Source organism: Coenobita brevimanus, chromosome 26 (assembly GCF_032717465.1).
Source record: "Coenobita brevimanus isolate Jiangsu-jjx chromosome 26, ASM3271746v2, whole genome shotgun sequence".
Taxonomy (NCBI): Eukaryota; Metazoa; Arthropoda; class Malacostraca; order Decapoda; family Coenobitidae; genus Coenobita; species Coenobita brevimanus.
In genome coordinates, this window is record NC_136979.1 from 38,357,466 (window position 1) to 38,379,119 (window position 21,654).

General features: G+C 40.2%; 1 protein-coding gene across 1 annotated transcript in view; it reads right to left on the reverse strand.

Moving 5' to 3' along the window:
* The window catches only part of Smg6 (Smg6 nonsense mediated mRNA decay factor), a 202,422-nt gene that overhangs the window by 17,507 nt on the left and 163,261 nt on the right, over nucleotides 1-21,654 (reverse strand). The window contains exons 15-18 of the mRNA XM_080267983.1: nucleotides 20,426-20,625; nucleotides 17,065-17,143; nucleotides 15,765-15,884; nucleotides 5,751-5,986 (exon numbers count right to left, since the gene is read on the reverse strand). Coding sequence (XP_080124109.1) covers nucleotides 5,751-5,986; nucleotides 15,765-15,884; nucleotides 17,065-17,143; nucleotides 20,426-20,625 — 635 coding nt within the window. The remainder of the gene's footprint in view (nucleotides 1-5,750; nucleotides 5,987-15,764; nucleotides 15,885-17,064; nucleotides 17,144-20,425; nucleotides 20,626-21,654) is intronic.

A 21,654-nucleotide genomic window follows, 5' to 3' on the forward strand; every position in this document is an offset into this window, starting at 1 on the left:
TTGGTTAACCCCTTCAGAACGAGGACTTTTTCCTTTTTACTTCCAGACTTTCAGTTCACTTCTGGCGAGACTTTACTGATTGAAGCGGTTCGATATACAGTAGCCTTCATTAGCCCGTTCAGTAAAAGAAGGTCCTCCCAAAATTGAATAAAATCGTATGAAGGTTGCAAGAAAAAACTACAGTAAACATCCTCAGGTAATGTAATTAATTCATACACTTGCCAAACACTTCAGACTAGAGTAAATAATAATATGAAAAACACGACAAAGCAGGGTGATTCCTGATATTATTTTACTACTGTAGACTCTTTCATCTTAAAAGTGGTTCTCATTGAATCAGGTGACGTAATTTACTGGTCTATTCAAACTCTGTCCTGGCAATTTTTATGAAGTTGAGGATAAACTTTTTGAACTGAGGGGTATAATATAGCACTCATTAACGCCATCACTAATAGAAGTCCCTCCTAAATTGAATCAGATCATCAAGAAACAGGAAGAATAAGCCTAAAAAATACATAATCTGATTCAGTCTGTTAAAATCCTTTAGGAATATAACCACAGGGCCACCACATATGTCATTCTTCATTCATCCCCGTCCACCACCCATGCCACTGCTCCTGCTGTCCTGGGCTAACTTCTTTTTCCCTGTGGCACTTTCCCAGTAGCACGTTTTTATTGGCCTTAATATGGTTGCTGGCTTTGTGTACTGTATTTCGTGTGTGTGTGTGTGTGTGTGTGTGTGTGTGTGTGTGTGTGTGTGTGTGTGTGTGTGTGTGTGTGTGTGCGTCAGAGCTCATGTGTGTTGTATATTTGTATGTGAGTTTTTGTTTGTTGTGTGTTGAATTTTTGCATGTGCTTGAGTGTATGTGTGTATTTAGACTATCCGTGCGTGTGAATGAGTGCGCGCGTGAGCTTGTGTTTGCATATGCAACCTTTTGACTCTAGAACATTATCGTGTAGTCAATAAAATCATGTAGCGTTTTCCAAAATAAAGTACCTAAGTTCGTCCACGGCAATGAAAGGTTGAAAATCGATTTTTGTTGATAACCAAAACTGAGTCTGTGTAAAGTTGGGGACAAAACCTTGCCTAATATTTTACCTCTTCTGCTGTTCGCCTTCCTCTGCTGGCTAACATTGCTAAGCTGAGAGAAATTTGGTAAGTTTCTTTGCACATATTGATGCTCTTTTGCTAACATGCGTCAGGGAGGAAAGTTACAGACGACCCAAATGTGAAGTAGACGTATTAGGATGGTAGACGAACTGTTGTCGGTACTGTAAATATTATTTAATGTCCATCTTCTGTAATTTACATATGAGCATGAGAACAAAGTCAGGATCAAGGTTAAACACACGGTGTCGATGACCAGGAAGAATCTCCGATGCCAAAAATATACTTGTAGTTACAGTAATTAAAACTTTACTCCCACTGCCGTAATTTCTACCTCACTGACTTTGTAAATGTTCTGGCCACTAACAATATTGGCAAATTTTAACTCTTCAGAACAAACACAGATCGGACAGACATAACCATATTTACCCAGGATTCTGAAAGCTTTTACCGTGAGGATATTCATCTTCACCCAAGGCTGTGCACTGGTTCACTGACCTTATGTTTCACGCCTTTATTGTTGTGACGAGGTCTGGTGAGAGAGGCTTTCACATTGGTGCATCGATATGACCGAGCGGCTCCTCTGCCTAGTTACGCAAATTTCCCTCAACTCCATCCCTATCCCTCGAAAGGGGGATGGTGGACTGCCGGAGAGGACCTTCAACCTGCAGTTCACTGGATCCACGTTCAGATGAGCCTGGGTGTGTTACTACTATTACTATTACTGATTATGTATTTTCCATTTTGCTTGAGCTATCACCAGACGGCTTTATCAACTTGGAAAGGACCCCTATTAGTGCAGGGGTAAAATAAGTCTACATCTAGCTCTTCCAGTTCGATAACTCTCTCTCAGGGTTAATAAAATCGTTTGGAGATACAGTAGTATAAATCGAATTTTTAAAAAGTGCGTCATTGCCGTGAAAGGAATATTACCCAATTCAGTTTCCCGATTAAAACGATTTCCTGCATCACTTGCTTTCCTACTCATTAATCAAGTTCTGTATGTACTTTTTACTTTATTTGTCCATTTAAAAGTATTTTTTTAAAATGAACTCCAATTTTCTTTATTTTCACTCTAGAGCTAGTATTAGTAGCGCAAGCCATGTCTCTAAATTAACCAAAAATTCCAGTTTTTTTTCTTTTGCCCACGACTACTACGCATTGTTTTAGAAAGACATCCAACCGCCTTGTAACTGAATCGCGTAAAAGCAGTCTTATAATGAAACGTTCCCAGAGAGTCAAAGACTCATCCTGCCAGACTGCAATGTGGTCATCACCCGTCTCAGTACCAGTACTAAGACAAGTATACAATTGACACAGCCCATTCCAGTGTCGTCCCTCGCGCCACAACACTTTTCCTTTCCTCATTCTTACAACGCAGACAGTACATCAACGTAGTCTTTACAGTATAGATGTCTTTTAGTGTTCCTGGCTGAAGTGGCCGGTTTTCTATAGTCCGTCGGTTCCATGTAGGGGAGACCGGGACCAGTTGTATACAGGGGCAGGTTGATACACTGTTATTTTGTTTCACTGTGTGAGCTAAACATGAGTCAAAGATTACGGCAGGAAATTTCTGGTCATGTAAGGGAAACGCCGAAACTAAATAAAATTATAAAGTGCCAGATTGTTGGCATATTCAGACGCGTGAAATTTTTTCGCTCACTTTTTTCCTGTATGCTGTTTGTTTTTTGTTTGTTTTTTTTCTTTTTTCTTTTTTTCAGTAAAACGGATAGAGATACCCATTCACTTCGATGGCGTCTGTATACACAGCGAAGGAAAAACTGCAAGGTTATATATTTCCCTCATGAACTCTATCACTACTAAGGGACTCTCCTAGGCTGAATGCAATTATCTTATGGTAGCAAAAACAAAATGATCGTGACGTCATCGTTGTGAAGTGTTAGTAGAAAACAATTTTTACACTGGTTGTGTGTGTGTGTTCACAGTGAATATATTTCCCATCTAGTTAATAAAAAATATTTCCCCTTCTTGTTAATAATGACATCTTCACATATGATTCAGCTTGTTCATCTGCGGAACGTCTTTACACTTAGTCTAGTGAGTCAGTGAGTTTGCATATGCAGTGGCTTGGGGTCACGGCCGTGTGTGTGCTAATTTGTACGTTCTGCCACCTCGGTCCCACCCACTGAGGGGTGTGATTCTGCTCCCTCCTACCAACTGTGCTATCCTTTAAGTGCGGCTATGTCTTATGTTCTTTCATCTTACACGATTTTATATATATTTCAAGAGACCTCGTACAAAAGTGGTTATCATGGCTGAGCCGGCATTCTGGAAGATAGTCGATAAAAGTACAGCACAATGTCTGTTCTTAACTGTCGTGAAAAGTTCGTCTTGTATCCCATTTTCATTAAAAACTGATATATTTTCTTGGCAGGTATGTTTCCTTATTTAAAAGGCAGTCTTGTAACTAGAGGTATTGTACAGTACAGTTGCGGTCAGAAATATCGCTCCACTTTTTACCGTTACGAAACTTACACGATATTCAGAAAACTCTGTTGGGTTCCGAAGACACATCATTGGGTTTCGATAATTATCACTCTGTCTTGTTATTTATCGTAAGTGTATCAATATTAGTGTCCGCAGTAGTACTGTACATGCTGTAATATATTTTTTTTTAATCATCGTTCCTTATAATGAGTATGTGATTGAGACGATAATATTATGCCTTACTGTAATGTCTTCTTTCAGTCATAAACGAAAACTACCGCACTTCCACCTGCACCGACCACTACATAGCCAGCGACACAACACACGCAACATACACCGGTTACCACGACACTTTCACTCTCATCGTCTCACCACAGTATAGCAGGACGCCGGGACAATGAAGGTAAGGGAAAGATGGGTTTAGTAAGAGTGAGCTTTTTTTTTTTTTTTTTTTTTACCGTATTACTATTATTATTACCTTTTAATTCCTTAGTGTTTACTACTTTCCACTTAATGGCATGGTAGTTTAAATTTCACATTTGCTTTATTCCTGTATTTTTGTCTACCTTTAACTTTTTATCTTGCAGTGTATAAAATGTAGTGAAGAAAAATGTTCATCTTTCTTATGTATAATAAGGCATTCAGTACATTAATATATTCCTAAGTAATGTTTTATATGCAACACACAGTTTTTATTTTAGGACATTTCCCATCATGAATAGGCCTCTCTATTTCCTCCAGCGTGTTTCTTTCAATCGCTTCTAAGTGAACCCTAAGAAAGCTTACGTATTTTTTCCGTAATTTTATTTCATTGGCAGATTTCATATAATACCTCGATTGACTCGATCGAGTGTTGATTAATTACAAGGCGTATTGGCCACTTTTTACTTTATTAAGTGAACGGGAATGTAAATACTATTCAGAATTACTGGTAACAAGTATAACAACACATACTACTAAACTAAGAAGCAGAATTGACCTGTTATGGTAAAGGGGGAGGAACTGGTTGTGGTAAGGTAGTGCCTGTTTGTGGTAAAGGAGGGTGACTGGTTATGGTAAGGTAGGGTGACTGGTTGTGGTAAGAGGGTGACTGGTTACCGTAAGGGGAATGACTGTTTGTGATAAGAGGGTGACTGGTTACGGTAAGGGGGGTGACTGTTTGTGGTAAGGGGGTGACTGGTTACGGTAATGGGGGTTACTGGTTGTGGGAAGGGGGTGACTGGTTGTGGTAAGGGGTGACTGGTTGTGGTAGGGGGGTGACTGGTTGTGGTAAAGGGGGTGACTGGTTGTGGTAAGGTGGGCTGACTGGTCATAGTAATGGGGTGACTGGGCGTGGTAAGTGGGTGACTGGTCATGGACAGGAGGGGTGACTGGCAAGGGTAAGGGGGGTGATTGTGGTAAGGGGGATGACTGGTTGTGGGAAGGGGGGGTGACTGGACATATTAAGGTAAGGGAACGATCATTCAGAATTGTTCATCATGGCCCTTTTAGGTTGGGGGGGGGGTAGAGATGTTGTTTATTTTACTATATTCTTTCAATTTCAAAAGCTGCTCCTAGTGGTGAATAGCGAGGGAATCGGCAGTTAAGGAAAACCGCGCGTAGTATTTTCCCATACGTCAGCGGAAATGAAAAGACACACAGTTAGGTCAGAGTTAGGAACATCTTTTTCAATTAAATAACTTGGAAGGGTTTATGTACAGTATTTTATTAGAAGAGATAACAGAATTATATTTACACAGTCATCCATTTTGCTTAACATTCTTTCATTGGAAGTAAATACAATATATATACTAGTCCATTATGCTGTACAGCATTACTAGCATTCATCACGTCGTTACCCTAAATCAAATAAATAGCAGTGCGCTGAATAGCAACTCCCTGTCCAATGCTACAGATATAAAGCTACCAGCAAACCCGTTGATACGTAAAAAGTTAAGTACAGTTAGTGGAAAAATACCTCTCTCTCTCTCTCTCTCTCTCTCACACACACACACACACACACACACACACACACACACACACACACACACACAAATATTCAGTCAAGGATAATTTTGATCTATGGTGCTAGAGGTGGGTTCAGTGTTGCAGTAACTGACTACAGGTGCCACATTATCTATTTTGTACATACCAGTTTACATTTACAGTAAGATATACTGTATGCATAAGCCATAATTTCTGCGTACGTTCTAACCCTACCAGTGGCTAATGGGGAAGTCTGGGAGTGATCAAACGAAGACGTCTTGTGCTGTGGAAGGTGGTCGTTAGGAGCTTTGATAGACTGCGGGAGAATACGATGATAGTCTTTGGCCATGTCCACACCCAATTCTTGCTGGCAAAGGCTGTTGCGTATGGGAGTATTGTTTCTCTTTAATCCATACAAGTAGCCCCACAGGACGCGGTCGGGTGCAGGCGAGACCTGGATAACTCCTGCTGGCAATTACCCGCGCCAGCAAGCATTTGGTGTGAACATAGCCTTACTGATACCGTCTAGAAGAGCACTGAATTAACAAGTCCTCGTTCAGTGTGAAACCATGGCTACGGCTTCCTTTCAGTGAGGAATAAGGACAGAAGATGAGCAGAAACCATGGCTCACGACTGGACATTTAGAAATATATGTACAGTGTTTATTAATAGGATGGTGAGGAATAATATAGCTTTTGATAACAATAATAGGCAAACTTACAGTTCATTTCCTTTTTTACATCTACCTTTGCTGTTGTTGTCATTGCACAAACTTATTCAATATGGTGAATTTTTTTTCTCTCTAACGATTAGGTGATATTTTTGAACTGGAGGTTTTAACCATAGCCTTCATCAATCCCTTCAGTATTAGCTGGTTCTCCCAAGCTGAACAGAATCATTTGGTGTCAGGAAGAATAAACAACAAATACGTCACCGTAGTGAAGGAGTTAAATGCAGGTGCTTTCATGTACTGTAATGCGTATACAAAAATAAACTACATTATGCTTACTCTGTGGCACAACAAAGCACCAACAAAATTATGTATCATGAATGGGAACATTTCATTTATAAACATCTCTCCTTTTTATCTATAATTGCATTTACTATAACACAACAACAGACTCCAAAACTAATGTCAACCACATCGTCATACTTAATTGAACAATTCAGCATACATTATATCAGGCAGTAAGTTACCACGTAATACCAGCCATTCTTAAAGCTTAGTTTGTGTACATGAAGGTCTGTCTCTTTGTCACCTGAAGTAGCAGCTAATGGTGTATGCCTAAACTGTCTGCACGTAAATTTTTGGCAGCAAACTACTTTACATTTTATTCCATTTTATTGCGGTGGACAACAAACGATTTTACTATGCAGCGAGAGACTTGGGGCACCAAAAATATTAAAATCAGTCTCACTGAACGTTGTGAACGAGAACAGAGAACTTGCTATTATATTCAGTCTTGTGATGGACGGTTTTATTCAACACAGAAACTCCCCACACTCAGAGGTTTAGGCCGAAGAGGGTGAGGGGGAGCCCACATTAACCACTGACTATTCTCAGCTCTAAAAATAAAACTCCACTCAAGTTGCTCATTGTGCCTAACAGGTTTCAGGCCGAAAAGGCCCTGAAAAATGCTCCACAGTCCAGCACCTCAAGGACTGTGGACATATCACTGTGCAGCAGCTTTCCAGTCCTTATGTTTCCTCGGTATGCAGTGTTTAAATTCAGAATCGGTTCTGAATCATTTTGGAGAGCATAAATGTGTGGTGATTTAAAACACTCCTTCCAGATGTGGCCCTTAAGAGGTTTAAATCCAAGGTAAGGTTGTGGTTTTATTTCTCACATAATGTCACGTAGGGACAGGCAACTGGTCATTTTTGTCGTAATATCTGGACTAAGCAGCCTAGTTCTAGGTCCTAATGCTCCTGATATGTCTGTAAAAATGGAATGCTGTATTTTAAAAAATACAGTGATGGTGCTGTTGGTTGTGGTAGCTGAAGACCTTACTAGCATTATGACAGTGTCAACAAGACTTACTCATCCTTTGAGTCATTCTCTGGCTCTCCATAAGATATAGTACTGAGGAGGATTACCTGTCTTGCATTCATCATAATATAATGAGAAACTCAAAGATAACCATTTCTCTGGTTTTATAACCATCAAAAAAAAAAAAAAAAAAAAAAAAAAAAAAAAAAAAATCCTGCTGAGACTTGGCAGTTAACATAGGGATAATACCCCCCCCCACACACACACAAAAAAGGCAGTTTCATGTAACTTTGCTTAGCATCACTTATATTTGTTAAAAACTGAGGACAACCACTGGGGAGGTAGCTGTGGAGCATTTCCTGAATACACCTCCTCCCACAGTGCAAGACCTATCATTCTGCTCCGGATCAATGATTGTGGCAACATCATTCCAACTGGTCATGCAATTCTCAAATTGGTCAATGGAACTAGGATGATAATGGTATAGGCAGCCCTCAGGTGCTGTTTTACCCTGCCTTTTCTCAGGTTCATAAAGTTTTTTTCACAGTCCAGAATTTCTAAGTAAAAATAAACATAACCATACTACTCCTTTAGTGACACATCAGCAGAAACTTGCCATGCTCTGTCCCAACTTCAGCCTAGTAGGCACACCACAGACTCCCCTCACCCATATATTCATAACTTGTCTCTGAATATGAAGACAAGGAGAGTGATGCCCTTGTGGTTCAGAAGACAGGACAGCAGATCTTTCACAAGATGACTTGTCCCACTCTTCTCAAACCAACTTTGTTTAAGGTGGTGTTAGTAATGTGGAAAATGGTCTACAGTATTTACAATATTGAGATACCAGACTGGTCACGTATTGGCCTTAAGAGCTTATTCAGCTCCAGACATGCCAGGCATTATCAGAAACTTATCATGGCAGCTTCTCTTCACATAACACATTAGTGAGAAACATACAAGCTCAGTTCAGCCTGTGGTTAGTTGATCTTTTTAGCCACTATCAGTTTAGGCATATGGCTTTAGCCATTTCTGCAAGTGCATTCAAAAATTTTACCTTATAACAAAGCAAAAGCCTATTTCCTCTTCCCCTCCTCCTTCTTCTCTTACAATTTCTTCTTCCTCATCTACTTCTAATAATACAGTACAGATATATCATGTACAGCGTTTTATTAATCGAATTATGGAGTGTAACATATACAGTATACTGCATTGTGGTTACCTGTCACTAATCTAATGATCATCTATCCGTCATCTAATCCAGTGTTGTCCCATGAGGAGCTTAGAAACCCAGGGCTAGGCAAGTTGGTCTTGACATTTAAGATGAGAATGAACAGCCTTACTCATGTCTGAGTGGCATTACGTGAGCAATAAACCCCAACCATCCCTTGGATATAAACCTACACAGGCTCAATCCGACTGGAGCACCTTAATTGCCCACTAAACCACCAGGTGCCATAATTTGGTTACATGGTTATCACCCAGCGTAGTAGATGGTTTACTTGTGTACAGGACACCATTTGACTTGTCACTTAGTGTTGGGTCACCCATTGACAGAAGGAAGAGGAAAGAATGAAGGAAAGAAAGACAGAAGAGGAAGGATGGAAAAAGGAAGGAAGAGAGGAGAGGGCAGGCACCAAAGAGCAGCACTACATTAGGTGAGTGGATGGTGAATGCCATGTGCAAGCTAATATCATCTAAATTGATTGTGAAATGTATTCTACATGAAGGAGTTGTGAATATAGTGAACATACTGCACTAACAATTATGTTTGAGCAAATCTCTAGTCTTAATAAAATAAAAGGGATACCGGTAGTGTTTTGAAAGTAGTACTAATAATCCGATATTACAGAAAGTTTCGTCATTATGTTGAAATGCTCTCAAAATTAGTCATATGTACAGCATTGACCATAATCTGTGAATACTGACTGCATCACACGGTTTTCGTGGGTCTTACACAAGTATCTTGGGTAAAGGCAATTACATTGCAAATTAGATAATTAATGTAGCGCATCAGATTAGTCTTTGCTTACTGAAAGGTGAAAGGAACAAAAACAGAGTTAGAAAAATTAATTTTTTGATTCTATATAAAACTACTGACAGAAAAAATTTTCACAACATTACTGTCATCTACTGGAAAAACCAAGGACAGCTCATAAACTACAAAAGTACAGTGTATGAGCTCTGCAGTATAAAAAAGCTTTTGAGCAGAACTGCAAGTATGTCTTAAAACTAACAGTTGGAAGGAACATAAATAATATATATACTGTTTGTAAAACTAAGTAAAGTGGTGCAAAATCCAATTCTTGAGGACAGTACCATACACATCCTTAGTCAATGCTCTACATGTCGAAAAGCAGTAGCTGTAAACAGAACGGTCTCATGGACTGAGAGACATGAGCACAATAATCATCTGAATCTGGAATATGTGTTGTACAGAAGCCTAATATATGTTTTCAGGCTCCCAAAACAGAAACAAACACTTTTATTCAACACTATAGGTAGAAAATATCTGTGATTTGAAAAATATGAAAATTAAAAAGAAACAGAACATAGTTACCAGTATGCAGTGGACTGAGATCAGTACAGTAATAAATTACCTATACATCAGTTAGTACACTGTACTGAACTGTTTATTTTCGATGCATCAACATGGCATATAAGACTGAAAACATTACAGCACTTGCTGAAATGGTGGCTTACTCAGTTTAATGCCATAACTGCCCATGCTAATGGTCAATGTTAGGTAAAATATGTAAGTGAAATGCAAATAGTGTTTACTGTCATATTGATCTGGAAAATGCTGATCTAATATGACAAAAAAAAATTTCGAGAAAATGTTAATGGGACCGAATCTGCAAAATTGTATTGTACTTCATTAATTAAATGACACCAAACATGACAACACTGCCAGTCCTATTTGGGTTTTAAGTAACACAATCCAATTTGTGAAATTTTGCACAATACAATAGCAAGAGTATCTGATGATTTTTTGTCCATTACTTAAGTGGCTGGTCAAAAGGTAGACACAGTGTACACTACTACACTGACTGTACAAATTCATTTAACATTTATGATAACTCTTACCCTGCATAATTTTTAGATATACCGTACACCTTACCTCATGCTATACAGCTATTCCTTTCCTTTGTATCATCGTGAGACAAAGTTTCTGCTCTCTCTTTCCTTTAACCTCTGACTGAAAGGAGCACATAGCCAGGGTTTTACAATGAACGTTTTTTTTTTTTTTTTTCCCCTGCTCGTGTAATAATGTCACCATCAAGTTGTTCAGGTGCAGACTAGCAAAGCTTCTAACTCCAACCTTAACACTGGACACCAGGTACAAGGGTAAACCACTATACAATCAATCGCTATGATACCCCACCATAGTGATGTAAAAAAAATTAACGTCTTTCCCCACCTATCGCTGACCAGTCTGTAGTTATCCTTTTTTTTTTCTCAGATGGTTTCTTTTTTAACCAATTTTGATGATATTTTAGACTTTATTTTTGTGTTTACGTTGATTTATAAACTGTTTTTAGACTTAGATTAATGTTTTTTAGTCATAGGTGGGGTGAGCACTGTCATTTTGGGGTACAGTTTACAAAGTTTGATGTTTTCCAGACTCATTTTTGATGATTTTTATATATTATTTTTGGGCTTAGATGAGTTATAAACTGCTTTTAGGCTTAGTTTAACGTGTTTTAAAGCTATTAGGGGGTTTTGGTAAACTGGAAACTTGTTTTTGGACTCATTTGGGTAGGTTTTGGATTTGGTTGGGAGGAGATCCCAAGGCTCTTCAACACATCCCTATACTTTCAATGTTATAATGTCCCCGATTAACGATACCCCAGCTCAACGATGGGTTTTCCCAAACACATCCCATCATTATAACAAGGACGGCCTGTGTATGTTCAGGGTGAAACCTTGAGCTAGAACTTCCCTCTTGCCAGGCACTGGGCAAGAATGTGAGCAGAAACTATGGCTCACAAGTGTGAACGAATACATATGTCCGTCTGCATGGTTCGCATAGTGTATATTCATTAATATCTTCAACTAGGCTATTACACATGAGAAAATAAAAATTTCAGATAACTGTACATGATCTGGTTTAGAGCTGCACAAGTCAAGGCAGTGCAGCATCCAGGATTTTCTGGCTCCTTTTTCTAAGTTGGTGCACATTTTGAAATATAGCTGAGTTAGTGACAGCAGATAAACTGTGGTACAAATTAATTACAACTGATCAAAATAATGTGCAAAAAACACTACACAGTGTATGCAAAACTAACCGACAATGCACCAATATCATCTGCTTTTTTCACTAACATGAGTCTAATCAACATGAAAAAGGCTCACTCCAAAATGTATGATTAATTCACTCTACATTTGTACATAACTTTTAACTTTTTTTACTACAATGGAACATTTGCATTAATTTTGTAGGAAAATAAATGGACTTCTGAGACCTCTTAAGCCTAGAACCCTTACAAGAAACTAAAATTCTGACTGAACAAAGCTGGCAAGAAAATTTAACTGGATACAATGAAGGGCAAGAAAGGTGAGCTGAACATAAAGCAAGAATTAACGACTGTTGTCTGATGATATCTTTCTTATTTTATTCTTGCGTCTTCCACAAACTTTATTTAGCAATGGAGAGACTTTTCAAATTGGAGGGGTTAGACATTGCCTTAGTTAACCCCTTCACTACTAGACATCCAAAAACGAATAAATATCTGGCAGTAGCAAGAATACCGAAAGAAAAAAAAATTAATCCGTACATCCACGATATTAAGAAGTTGAACCTATGATGAGATACCAAGGATGAAGCTTGGTATAAATATCAATAGATGAGAATAAAGGGTGTGACTTGTTGATGGATGGAACTAAATGGACAAATCACCTGCAAGCTGCTGCAAATATGAAAAGGCAATACTAAATGATGAGATGTAACAATAAAAATCACTATGAAAGCACGTAACCATTAAAATAATAACAGAATGGTTAAAAAAAAACATGAATATGGGCAGGTGGCGAGAGTATCTTTTACAGTACAGAGAGGTTCAAACCTTATTCACTGTATACTTCATCTCGCTTTCTTCCAAGTGCCTGACCCATCCCTATTCTGCCTCACTTCCAGCATCCTTAAGCTCCCCCTTGTCACCACCTTTCCTGCCAAGTTAAAAAACGTTAGAAATTACTCAAGAGTGATCAGCCACAGAAAGAACTTTTCATTATTTTATGAACTGTTTGTTATGGCTGGGAAAAAGTTGAGCAACATCCTTAAGTTTGGATTATTCAGTTGCAACTCTCATTAATTCTCCTGCTATATACTGTTACTCTAATGAGATACAAGTATTTTGAGGAATGAACAAAGCCAGCATAGTTATGTAATCACACTTATTACCATCTTTGATCAGCATATGACAGGGTGGATAGACAAGGATTGTGGAAAGTGTTAAGAATATATGGAGTAGATGGGAAGTTGTTGAATGCTGTGAAGAGTATGTACGATGGTGCGAAGGCTGCAGTGCGTGTGGATGGCGAACTAAGTGAATTTTTCTCTTTGAAAGTTGGGTTGAAACAGGGATGTGTCATGTCTCCGTGGTTATTCAATCTGTACATGGATGGGGTAATAAAAGAGGTACAAGGTAGGGTAGTGGATGTTGGAGTGGCCCTGGTGAGAGAGGATAATGTTTGGAAACTCCCTGTACTGTTGTTTGCAGATGATACTGTGTTGTTGAGTGAAGACGAAGGGGAGCTGCAAGGCTTGGTGGATGAGTTTGGGAGAGTGTGTAAGAAACGGAATCTGAAGGTGAATGTAGGGAAGAGTAAAGTGATGGTCTTTGAGAGAGGTGAAGTCAGTGAATGTACAGCGAGGTTGGATGGTGAGGAATTGGAAAATGTGGGTACGTTTAAGTACTGTACTTGGGTAGTGTGATGAGTAAGGATGGAGGTTTGGAGGGTGAAGTGCTTGAAAGGGTACAGCAGGGAAGAAAGGTTGCTGGTTCTTTGAAAGCAGTGATAAGAAACAGGGAAGTGAGCATGGACGTGAAAAAGTTACTACATGACAGTATTGTGATACCAACTCTAACGTACGGAAGTGAAGCTTGGACGTTGTTGGAAGGACACAAGTCAAGAGTGAGAGCAGTGGAAATGAGTTATTTAAGAGGAGCCTGTGGAGTCACGTGGAGAGATAGGCTGACGAATGAGGATATAAAGGAACGTTGTGGTGTTGATGTGGATGTGATTGGGAGTGTTATGAGGAACACACTGAGGTGGTTTGGCCATGTGGAGAGGATGGAGGGTGAAAGACTGACGAAGAGAGTGTATGTGAGTGAGGTGGAGGGGGGAAGAGGGAGGGGGAGGCCGAGGATGAGATGGAGGGATGGGGTGGAGAGGTATATGAGAGAGGGGGGTGTGAGTTGGGAGCAGGGCAGTGAAATGGCGGGGGACAGGGCGACTTGGAGGCGATTTGTTTGTGGCCACCCCAAACGGGATTGAGGCGTCTGGCAATAGATAGATAGATAGATCAGTGTGTGGAATGATGTGAAATATACTGTCCTCCCACAAACCCCCTAATTCATGTAGACCACATTATATTAGAGTACCAATTAATCACTCAACTGCATTATGCAATTATGCACCTATCATCATCATCACCCTAACCTTCTTTTCCCAATAACATAACTACTGTCCAACGACAAGTGGTTTCTTTTCACCTGACAGAACTTGCCCACCCCAATGATGAGGAAACTAAGGGCCATAGTCGTAAACTGTGGGCAGTCATTCACCGTGCCCTATCCATATCTTTTGGTAATCTTAAGCACGAAAGAGATAATGTTCCCTCATGAACAAGATAGGATTACTGTAGCATAGTACTGGAATCCACAGGGAGTCTCAAAACACCCCTTCACATGCCCCTTCATCATATTTATTACAGCAGCCTTGTGCAAAGAAAACTATACAGAATCTGATGGACTGAATGGTATGTGTGATGGGAATTTTAATTTAATTATAAAAATATCATGTAAAGGAAAAATATGTGTTTAGTATGTTTATCGTTTTAAAACACTTCACTGCTTTTCCAGAGATGGTTACTTGATGACAAGACAAAAGCAAAGAAGAGATACTGTACTGCAGCCAATACTGTATTTCAACCAAGCTGTTTATCAGATCTGGTGCAGGATACTTTTATAATTAGTATGATTAGTTCATGAAATGATTCCAACAGCAAAGAATAGCTGAGTACTACTTAAACAGATGAATCGTGCACAGCCAATTTGTGTGAATTACAAAGTCTCATGTTTGCATTCAGTAAACTTTTACAAGTCCAAACTACTTTGTTTTTGCTTGGCAACATAATTTTCTGGTGTATTTTGATGTGATGGGAATGTATTTGACCTTTATTTTCGGTGCTCGGAACTGGTTTTCAAATCCCCCCCCCCCCCCCTCCAAGTGTATTGGAGGACTGGTGGGATTTTAGGGTTCTGGGTAGGGAAAAATGGCAAAAGCAAGCATTTGGGGCAGAAATATAGTCAAAATTGGTATGACCAGTCAAGGCGTGTTTGTTGAGTTATTACTGACCGCATGAACCTCTTTGAAGCTATGTGTAACAACGAATTTTTCCTACGGTACAGGTTCCCCACAGCCTGTATGCATACATTCATAAAGAGCATTCAAGAACAAATGCCAATCTTTAATAATAAGACGTAAGAATTTGCTACCATTAAAAGATTATATTGTATGTGAATATTAGAAACTGTCATATATATTTTTTTTTAAGATTTTAAATTTTAAAATTAATCAGTGCTACCAACTATTTGCCGTGCCTACCCACACGAAGGGGTGCGCTCTCATGCTTTCAAGATTACCACTTATGTTGAAGGTGTGAGCTTCCACTTCAAGTGGGGTGTGGGAAGGGTAACCCCCGCCCTCATTTTCAAGACAGTGGGCATAAGTCATGGTTACATGACATTTAGTGAACCTTGGTTACGAGATAAGAATGAATGTCATTGGTTTATAGTCAAATCGACCCTCAAATCTGACCACACTTTGCCATCAAATGAGCTTAGGCTCTTCATCAGGATAGAACAAATGCGCTATAATGAATCAAACCCCATAATCCAAAAAACACCCCTACTTACAGCATGGCTTACCTGGCCCTAAAAAGGTGGTGGCTGCAGCTTGTAATGTGTTGCTCTTGCAATGGCATGGTACGGCTGCCTCTGTTCTCACCCCTACCTCACCCCACACCTGCCCACCTGGCAAAATCCAGGAGGTCTCGCACAGGAACGTCACGAGCATGGGCCTTTACACGCAGGTTCCTATCCTCGGTCAGTAAAACAACCTCACGGTATAGTCGGCGAACTCCAGCTGCAAAAAGATGCATAACAAATGTAAAACAGAACAGCAGACAATATGAGGACAGCTGATGAAGAAAATATATCCAAAACTATATTGGCCAATGAGAACTCAGCACTACTCATGGCAAACATACAGAAAAAGCGTCATCCACCCTAGGCTCTTCATCAGGATAGAACAAATGCGCTATAATGAATCAAACCCCATAATCCAAAAAACACCCCTACTTACAGCATGGCTTACCTGGCCCTAAAAAGGATTGTCTTTAAGTACAGGAAGCAGTTTTACTGTATTATCGTGTACTGTCAATGTTTTTAGTCACAACTGCTTTCTTCCTTTATAGGCTCTTAATCTTCAACTACCCCTTCTGTTCATCACTTTCAGCATCCCTACTTCCATATTTTACCTCATCCTTTCTGTGTACTGTATATCTTCTCCATCCTCAGTTCCATCATTTTTACTGTTTCTTTAACCCTACCACTTTTTTTTATCCTTACATCCTTTTCTTTCTACAGTACTTCATTTACCCTGCCTATCTGCTTATCTCTTCCATCATTCCCAGTTCTGTCTTTTACATTCCTAATACACAATGCTGTGTCATGGCACAGCAAACCCATCCCCGGCCATCATTTTAGTGTTGACATATAAACACAACAGAATATCTAGTCAAAGATATCACATATCTAGTTTGGAGTAAATTGGGTGAAAATTGACGATTTTATGCCCATTTGAAATTTTAGGCCTGACCCACCTGACAATGACCCCCCTACTGCTAACTGGAGGGTGACCTCCGCTGTTATAGGATGCAGATTTGAAAGATGCCCCTTTAGGTTTTGGTTTCATGTTGGTATGACGAATTTCAAAGGAGTTATGGCGGGGGAAAAAAAATACTTTTTTTTTTTTTTTTTTTTTTTAGGCCTTGGCCCAATCTGGCCCAAAAATTAATCAGGTGATCAGAAGGTCACAGCCTATCATCCCTGTAATTTTAGTCAAAATCGCACCAGTAGTTTTCGCGTAAAGTTGTTAACAGACAGACGGACAAATAGTGAAAACAATACCCATCTCTGAGCCCTTCCAGGGCGGGGATGGGTAATAACCCTGAGAATCTGTGTATTGCTTTCATCACTCCTTATTCGGTCTTTTACATTCCAACTTTAACCCCGTCAATCTGCCTGCTGCCCTTGCCACTCACCCCTTATGGGCCTTCGTTGAGTAGAGTCGCTGCAAAAATGGACACAGCAGGAAAGGATCTTGTCATCATTGGTTGCATCCTGTGAAGGGAGAGGCAAATGGTGTTACACAGTGAAAAAAGTAGAGCATGCATCATTTTTTTAAATATATCTTTGCCTTTCCCAGGAAAGACAAATGAAAAACAACAAATGACAATGGGGAAAGTGGGCGTGTACATCAACGTATAATACAAAGCTGAGTAAACTGTGGCCATTTCTTTATTAAATTTTTCTCGTATCTTTCTCCTCTCCCCCTAGTCCTACTCGTCTTTAAATACCATACTTCATGTCATTTTTTTTTATACTGTATTCTCCCTCAAGAGTGAGAGCAGTGGAAATGAGTTATTTAAAAGGAGCCTGTGGAGTCACATGGAGAGACCGGCTGACAAATGAGGATATAAAGGAGCGTTGAGGTGTGGATGTGGATGTGATAGGAAGCATTAGGAGGAACACACTGAGGTGGTTTGGCCATGTGGAGAGGATGGAGGGTGAGAGACTGACGAGGAGAGTATGAGTGAGGTGGAGGGGGGGAGAGGGAGGGGGAGGCCGAGGATGAGATGCAGGGATGGGGTGGAGAGGTATATGAGAGAGGGGTGTGTGAGTTGGGAGCAGGGCAGTGAAATGGCGGGAGACAGGGCGACGTGGAGGCGATTTGTTTGTGGCCACCCCGTACGGGATTGAGGCGTCTGGCAATAGATAGATAGATATACAGATTCTCCCTCTTCACCTGATCCTCTTACACAGCTTATTTCCCTCCACTGTCCCTCCACCCATATTCTCTCTTCTCAACATTTCACTTATCTACATGCACATTCTCCCTTGTTCACCCTTCTTTCATACCGCTTCTCTTCTTTCTGTCCTCTTTCCCTTCTCCTGCACTGTTCCTCCCCTACCTTATCTTCATCCTCAGATATCCTCTTTAGCAAATACCTTCCAGCTTTTTCTCTAACTTATGCTGACTTATGCAGGTATATATATGTTTTGTGTTCAACCTTGCCATCTATTCGTCCTCTTTCATCCATTCTGTACTCCTCTTCCTCTTAGCTTTCTTTCATATTTTCTTCCACCCCCCCCCTCCTAAACCTGCCTTCCCATATTTTTTTTTCCTTTGTATCTTCCTTCTTTCTCCACTCATCATCTATCCTGTCTTTCTTCTGCCGTCCAGTCTCCACCTCATTTTTTTTTTCCTTAAACTTTTCTTCTTGTCTTTCTTCTAACGTTCTATTCTATTTTGACTTACTTTCTCCCACTCAACGGTCCTTTCATCCATGCATCTCTCTCTCTCTCTCTCTCTCTCTGCTTCGTCCCCAGCGAGGGTCAAGGGGGTGAGTCAGCGGTGCCTCCTGAAAGCACCGCTTCCAGTGTTTGGCAGGTCATTTACGGACATAGAGAGAGAGAGAGAGAGAGAGGGGGGGGGAAGGAAGTATGAGAGGCGTGAGAAAGGTGGAGGAAAAATGAGACCGAGACCACAATTATATTTTCAGATCTGCCCCAAGCAGGAATCGAACACATCTCTCTCTCTCTCTCTCTCTCTCTCTCTCTCTCTCTCTCTCTCTCTCCCGGAAGCTAAACTCCAACACATCAATTATACCGCTTTTTTCTGTGCCTCACTTTCTGTGTCTCTGTCCGTGCCTCGAACCCACGTCACTTATACCCTTTGTTTAACTTCGGCGAGATGTTGGGGAACGCGTAGGGTCCTGTATCTGCCACTATGTTTCTCTGCTTCATCCCTTCAATACGATGACGGATTTTTCATATTATTCTTTTTATCTACAGACGATATCATTCTTCTCATACGACTTTTCGAACTGGAAGGGCTATGTATACTCATTAATCCTCTTCACTATCAGGGTGTACTTTCTTTCTAACTTAAATAAAATCGTCTGGTAACAGCAAGGACGAATGGAATATCACATCCACGGGTTGAAGGGATTAAGAAGGACCTCTAGTACAGAAGGGGTACATAGTAGCTCAATAAAATCATCTACGGGTAGCGTGAATTAAAAAAAAAAAAAAAAAAGTCGGATTGAAGAGGCAAACCCACTGTCTAAGATAACGCCTTATTTTCTCTGTTCCTTCTATCTCTCGACGATTTTACCTTCTAGCTGGGTAAATATCTCGTAAGCTGAATATACTGGTTTAGACGTGGGGAGAACAACATTTGAAACATTGTCATTGTAGTGAATTCGTTTATTCGATTTATTTTGTGAGAGAGAGAGAGAGAGAGAGAGAGGCAAGAACTAGAAGGGAAGCCGTAAAGAGAATCATAAGCAGATCTGATCATACATGGTTGGGGACGGTTGGTCGAATATCTGTCTCGGTCAGTTAGCTGTCCCTTTGCCTGCTTGTATGTTGCCTGTGTTTGTAAGTATCTGTGTATGTAGGTATGTAGTTATGTATGTAACACTTTCGGTATAGAATAGGAGAGGATGCCTCAGAGAAGAAAGAATTCACAGGAGGAAGGTATACCGAAGAAGGAAAAAGGGCCACTAAACACAGACGAATAGTGAAGAAACACGAAATGTACTGAAACGAGAAACAGCAGACAGATACGGAAAGAATGAAGTCTAACACAAACTGGAACGGCAGAAAAAGTAGAAACTGGGGAAAAACAACATGGACATCTTGTTTGCTACCAACCAGAGAGATGAACAGCAGATGCATACGAAGGAAATAACAGCGACTGGAACCGAGACGAAACTTAGGATAATTAGTACAACATGAGACAAACGACATGAATGGGGACACTTTTCTCATTAATTGGGGCAACTGGGGCGAGGAACGAACAGGAGTATTTTTGAAAGAGAAACGGTGATGACTGGACTTAAGAGGGACAATAGGAAAATTAATGACTGCAGTTGTTAGGAAGAATAGGAAAAGCAGCTGGAAAAGGAAAAAGAAAGTAACGATACCGTTAGTTCTAACCACAGCGAGGAACGGCAGATACTTACGAAAGTAACATAATAACTGGAACCAAAATAAAAGCCAGGAGAATCATTAGATCAAAGGGGAAACGACACAGACAACTTTTACTACCAACTGGACGACTGAAGAAAACCACGAAAATTGACAGAAAATGCGATAAAGAACAGGAACATTATTTTACCTATTAACCGATGAGCAAAGAGGACGACCAAGAAAATAAGTAGGAAACGGGAGAAGAAAGAAACTGAAATTAAGAAAGCTAATCTTTTTACTTCTAACCGTGACTAAAATTGTGAAGGATGAAACTGCTGCTACTACGCGGAACTACAATGACGAATACTAACATTTCTGCTACTGACCGGGAGAAAAACAACGAAGACAGAAATTTTTGTTACCAACCGGGACATCGATCTCAGAGGTGAATGTGGTTGACGATAAGACGGATCCCTGTGAGGTGACACACTTGAGGGAGGGCGGCTTGGTGACCCTGAGATAATGCAGTGCCGCAGCAGCCCCCTCCCTCACTCTCACGGCATGACCCACCGAACCGTACTTAGCCACCGCTGCGTCCCGGGATAAGCCGTCCAGCTCGTTCAGTACTGTAAGGAAATGGAAAGAGGCAAGGGTTGAAATACACAAGAAAAAAAAAGATTTACAAAATTAATCCAACTCATTCAATCATGTGGGAATACCGATATTTACACGGGTGCAACACTGCAGAGGGAAAAAAATGTCACCAGAGAATAAATACAGTACAGTACATACACCAAAGTCAAAAAATAAATGAAAGAAAAAAACACAAGCATACGCCCAAAAACGCGATTCGTTAAAAGTTATCACACTCACAGTCGCGTCCTTCCCAGTACTGCATTACTGCTAACCCCTGACAATTTTCTTTCGCTGAAAGTCATAAATTATTGAAAAATGTTAAAGCTGTCACCATGAACCCTCTCTTGGTCAGAACAACTGCACGATTCTGTTTCTGCTAACGATAGACAATTTTTCCAGGTGAGAGGGAATAATAAGAACAACGTGGGTGTTAAGTACTGGACATAAATTTAGGATAATGCACTATGAATTTCTTAATGCAGTTAAGCTGTCTATCAGTTATATGGTGAATTCTGGTGCCACCGGCGCGGCGTTACGTTCCTGTTATACTCCTGTTATATTCAAAAACTGTCCCCAAACTGTCAGATATCTATTATACGGAATTCCCTTCATATCCTTTACCCATCTCTATATTGTCCCTCTTTTCCCTTTCCTGTACTTCTCTCTCTCTCTCTCTCTCTCTCTCTCTCTCTCTCTAAGGTAGAGAGAGATGAGAAAGAGAGTGGGGGGAAAGGGCACGTACTAATGTGTACACCACCACTTTGCCCTCACGTTGTCCAGTGTGTGTGTGTGTGTGTGTGTGTGTGTGTGTGTGTGTGTGTGTGAGAGAGAGAGAGAGAGAAAATCGTTCAATCTATTTTTTTTTTTTTTTTTACTGATGTGCTTTGTCCAGGCTAACCTCAGATGGTGTACTTAACGGAGAATAATCACAGGAATAATAAAAGTATTAAAAACTATCTCGATTCACCTTCCCGCAGCTTTTACTTGGGTTATATAATTCACTGGAGAGAAATCTTTGC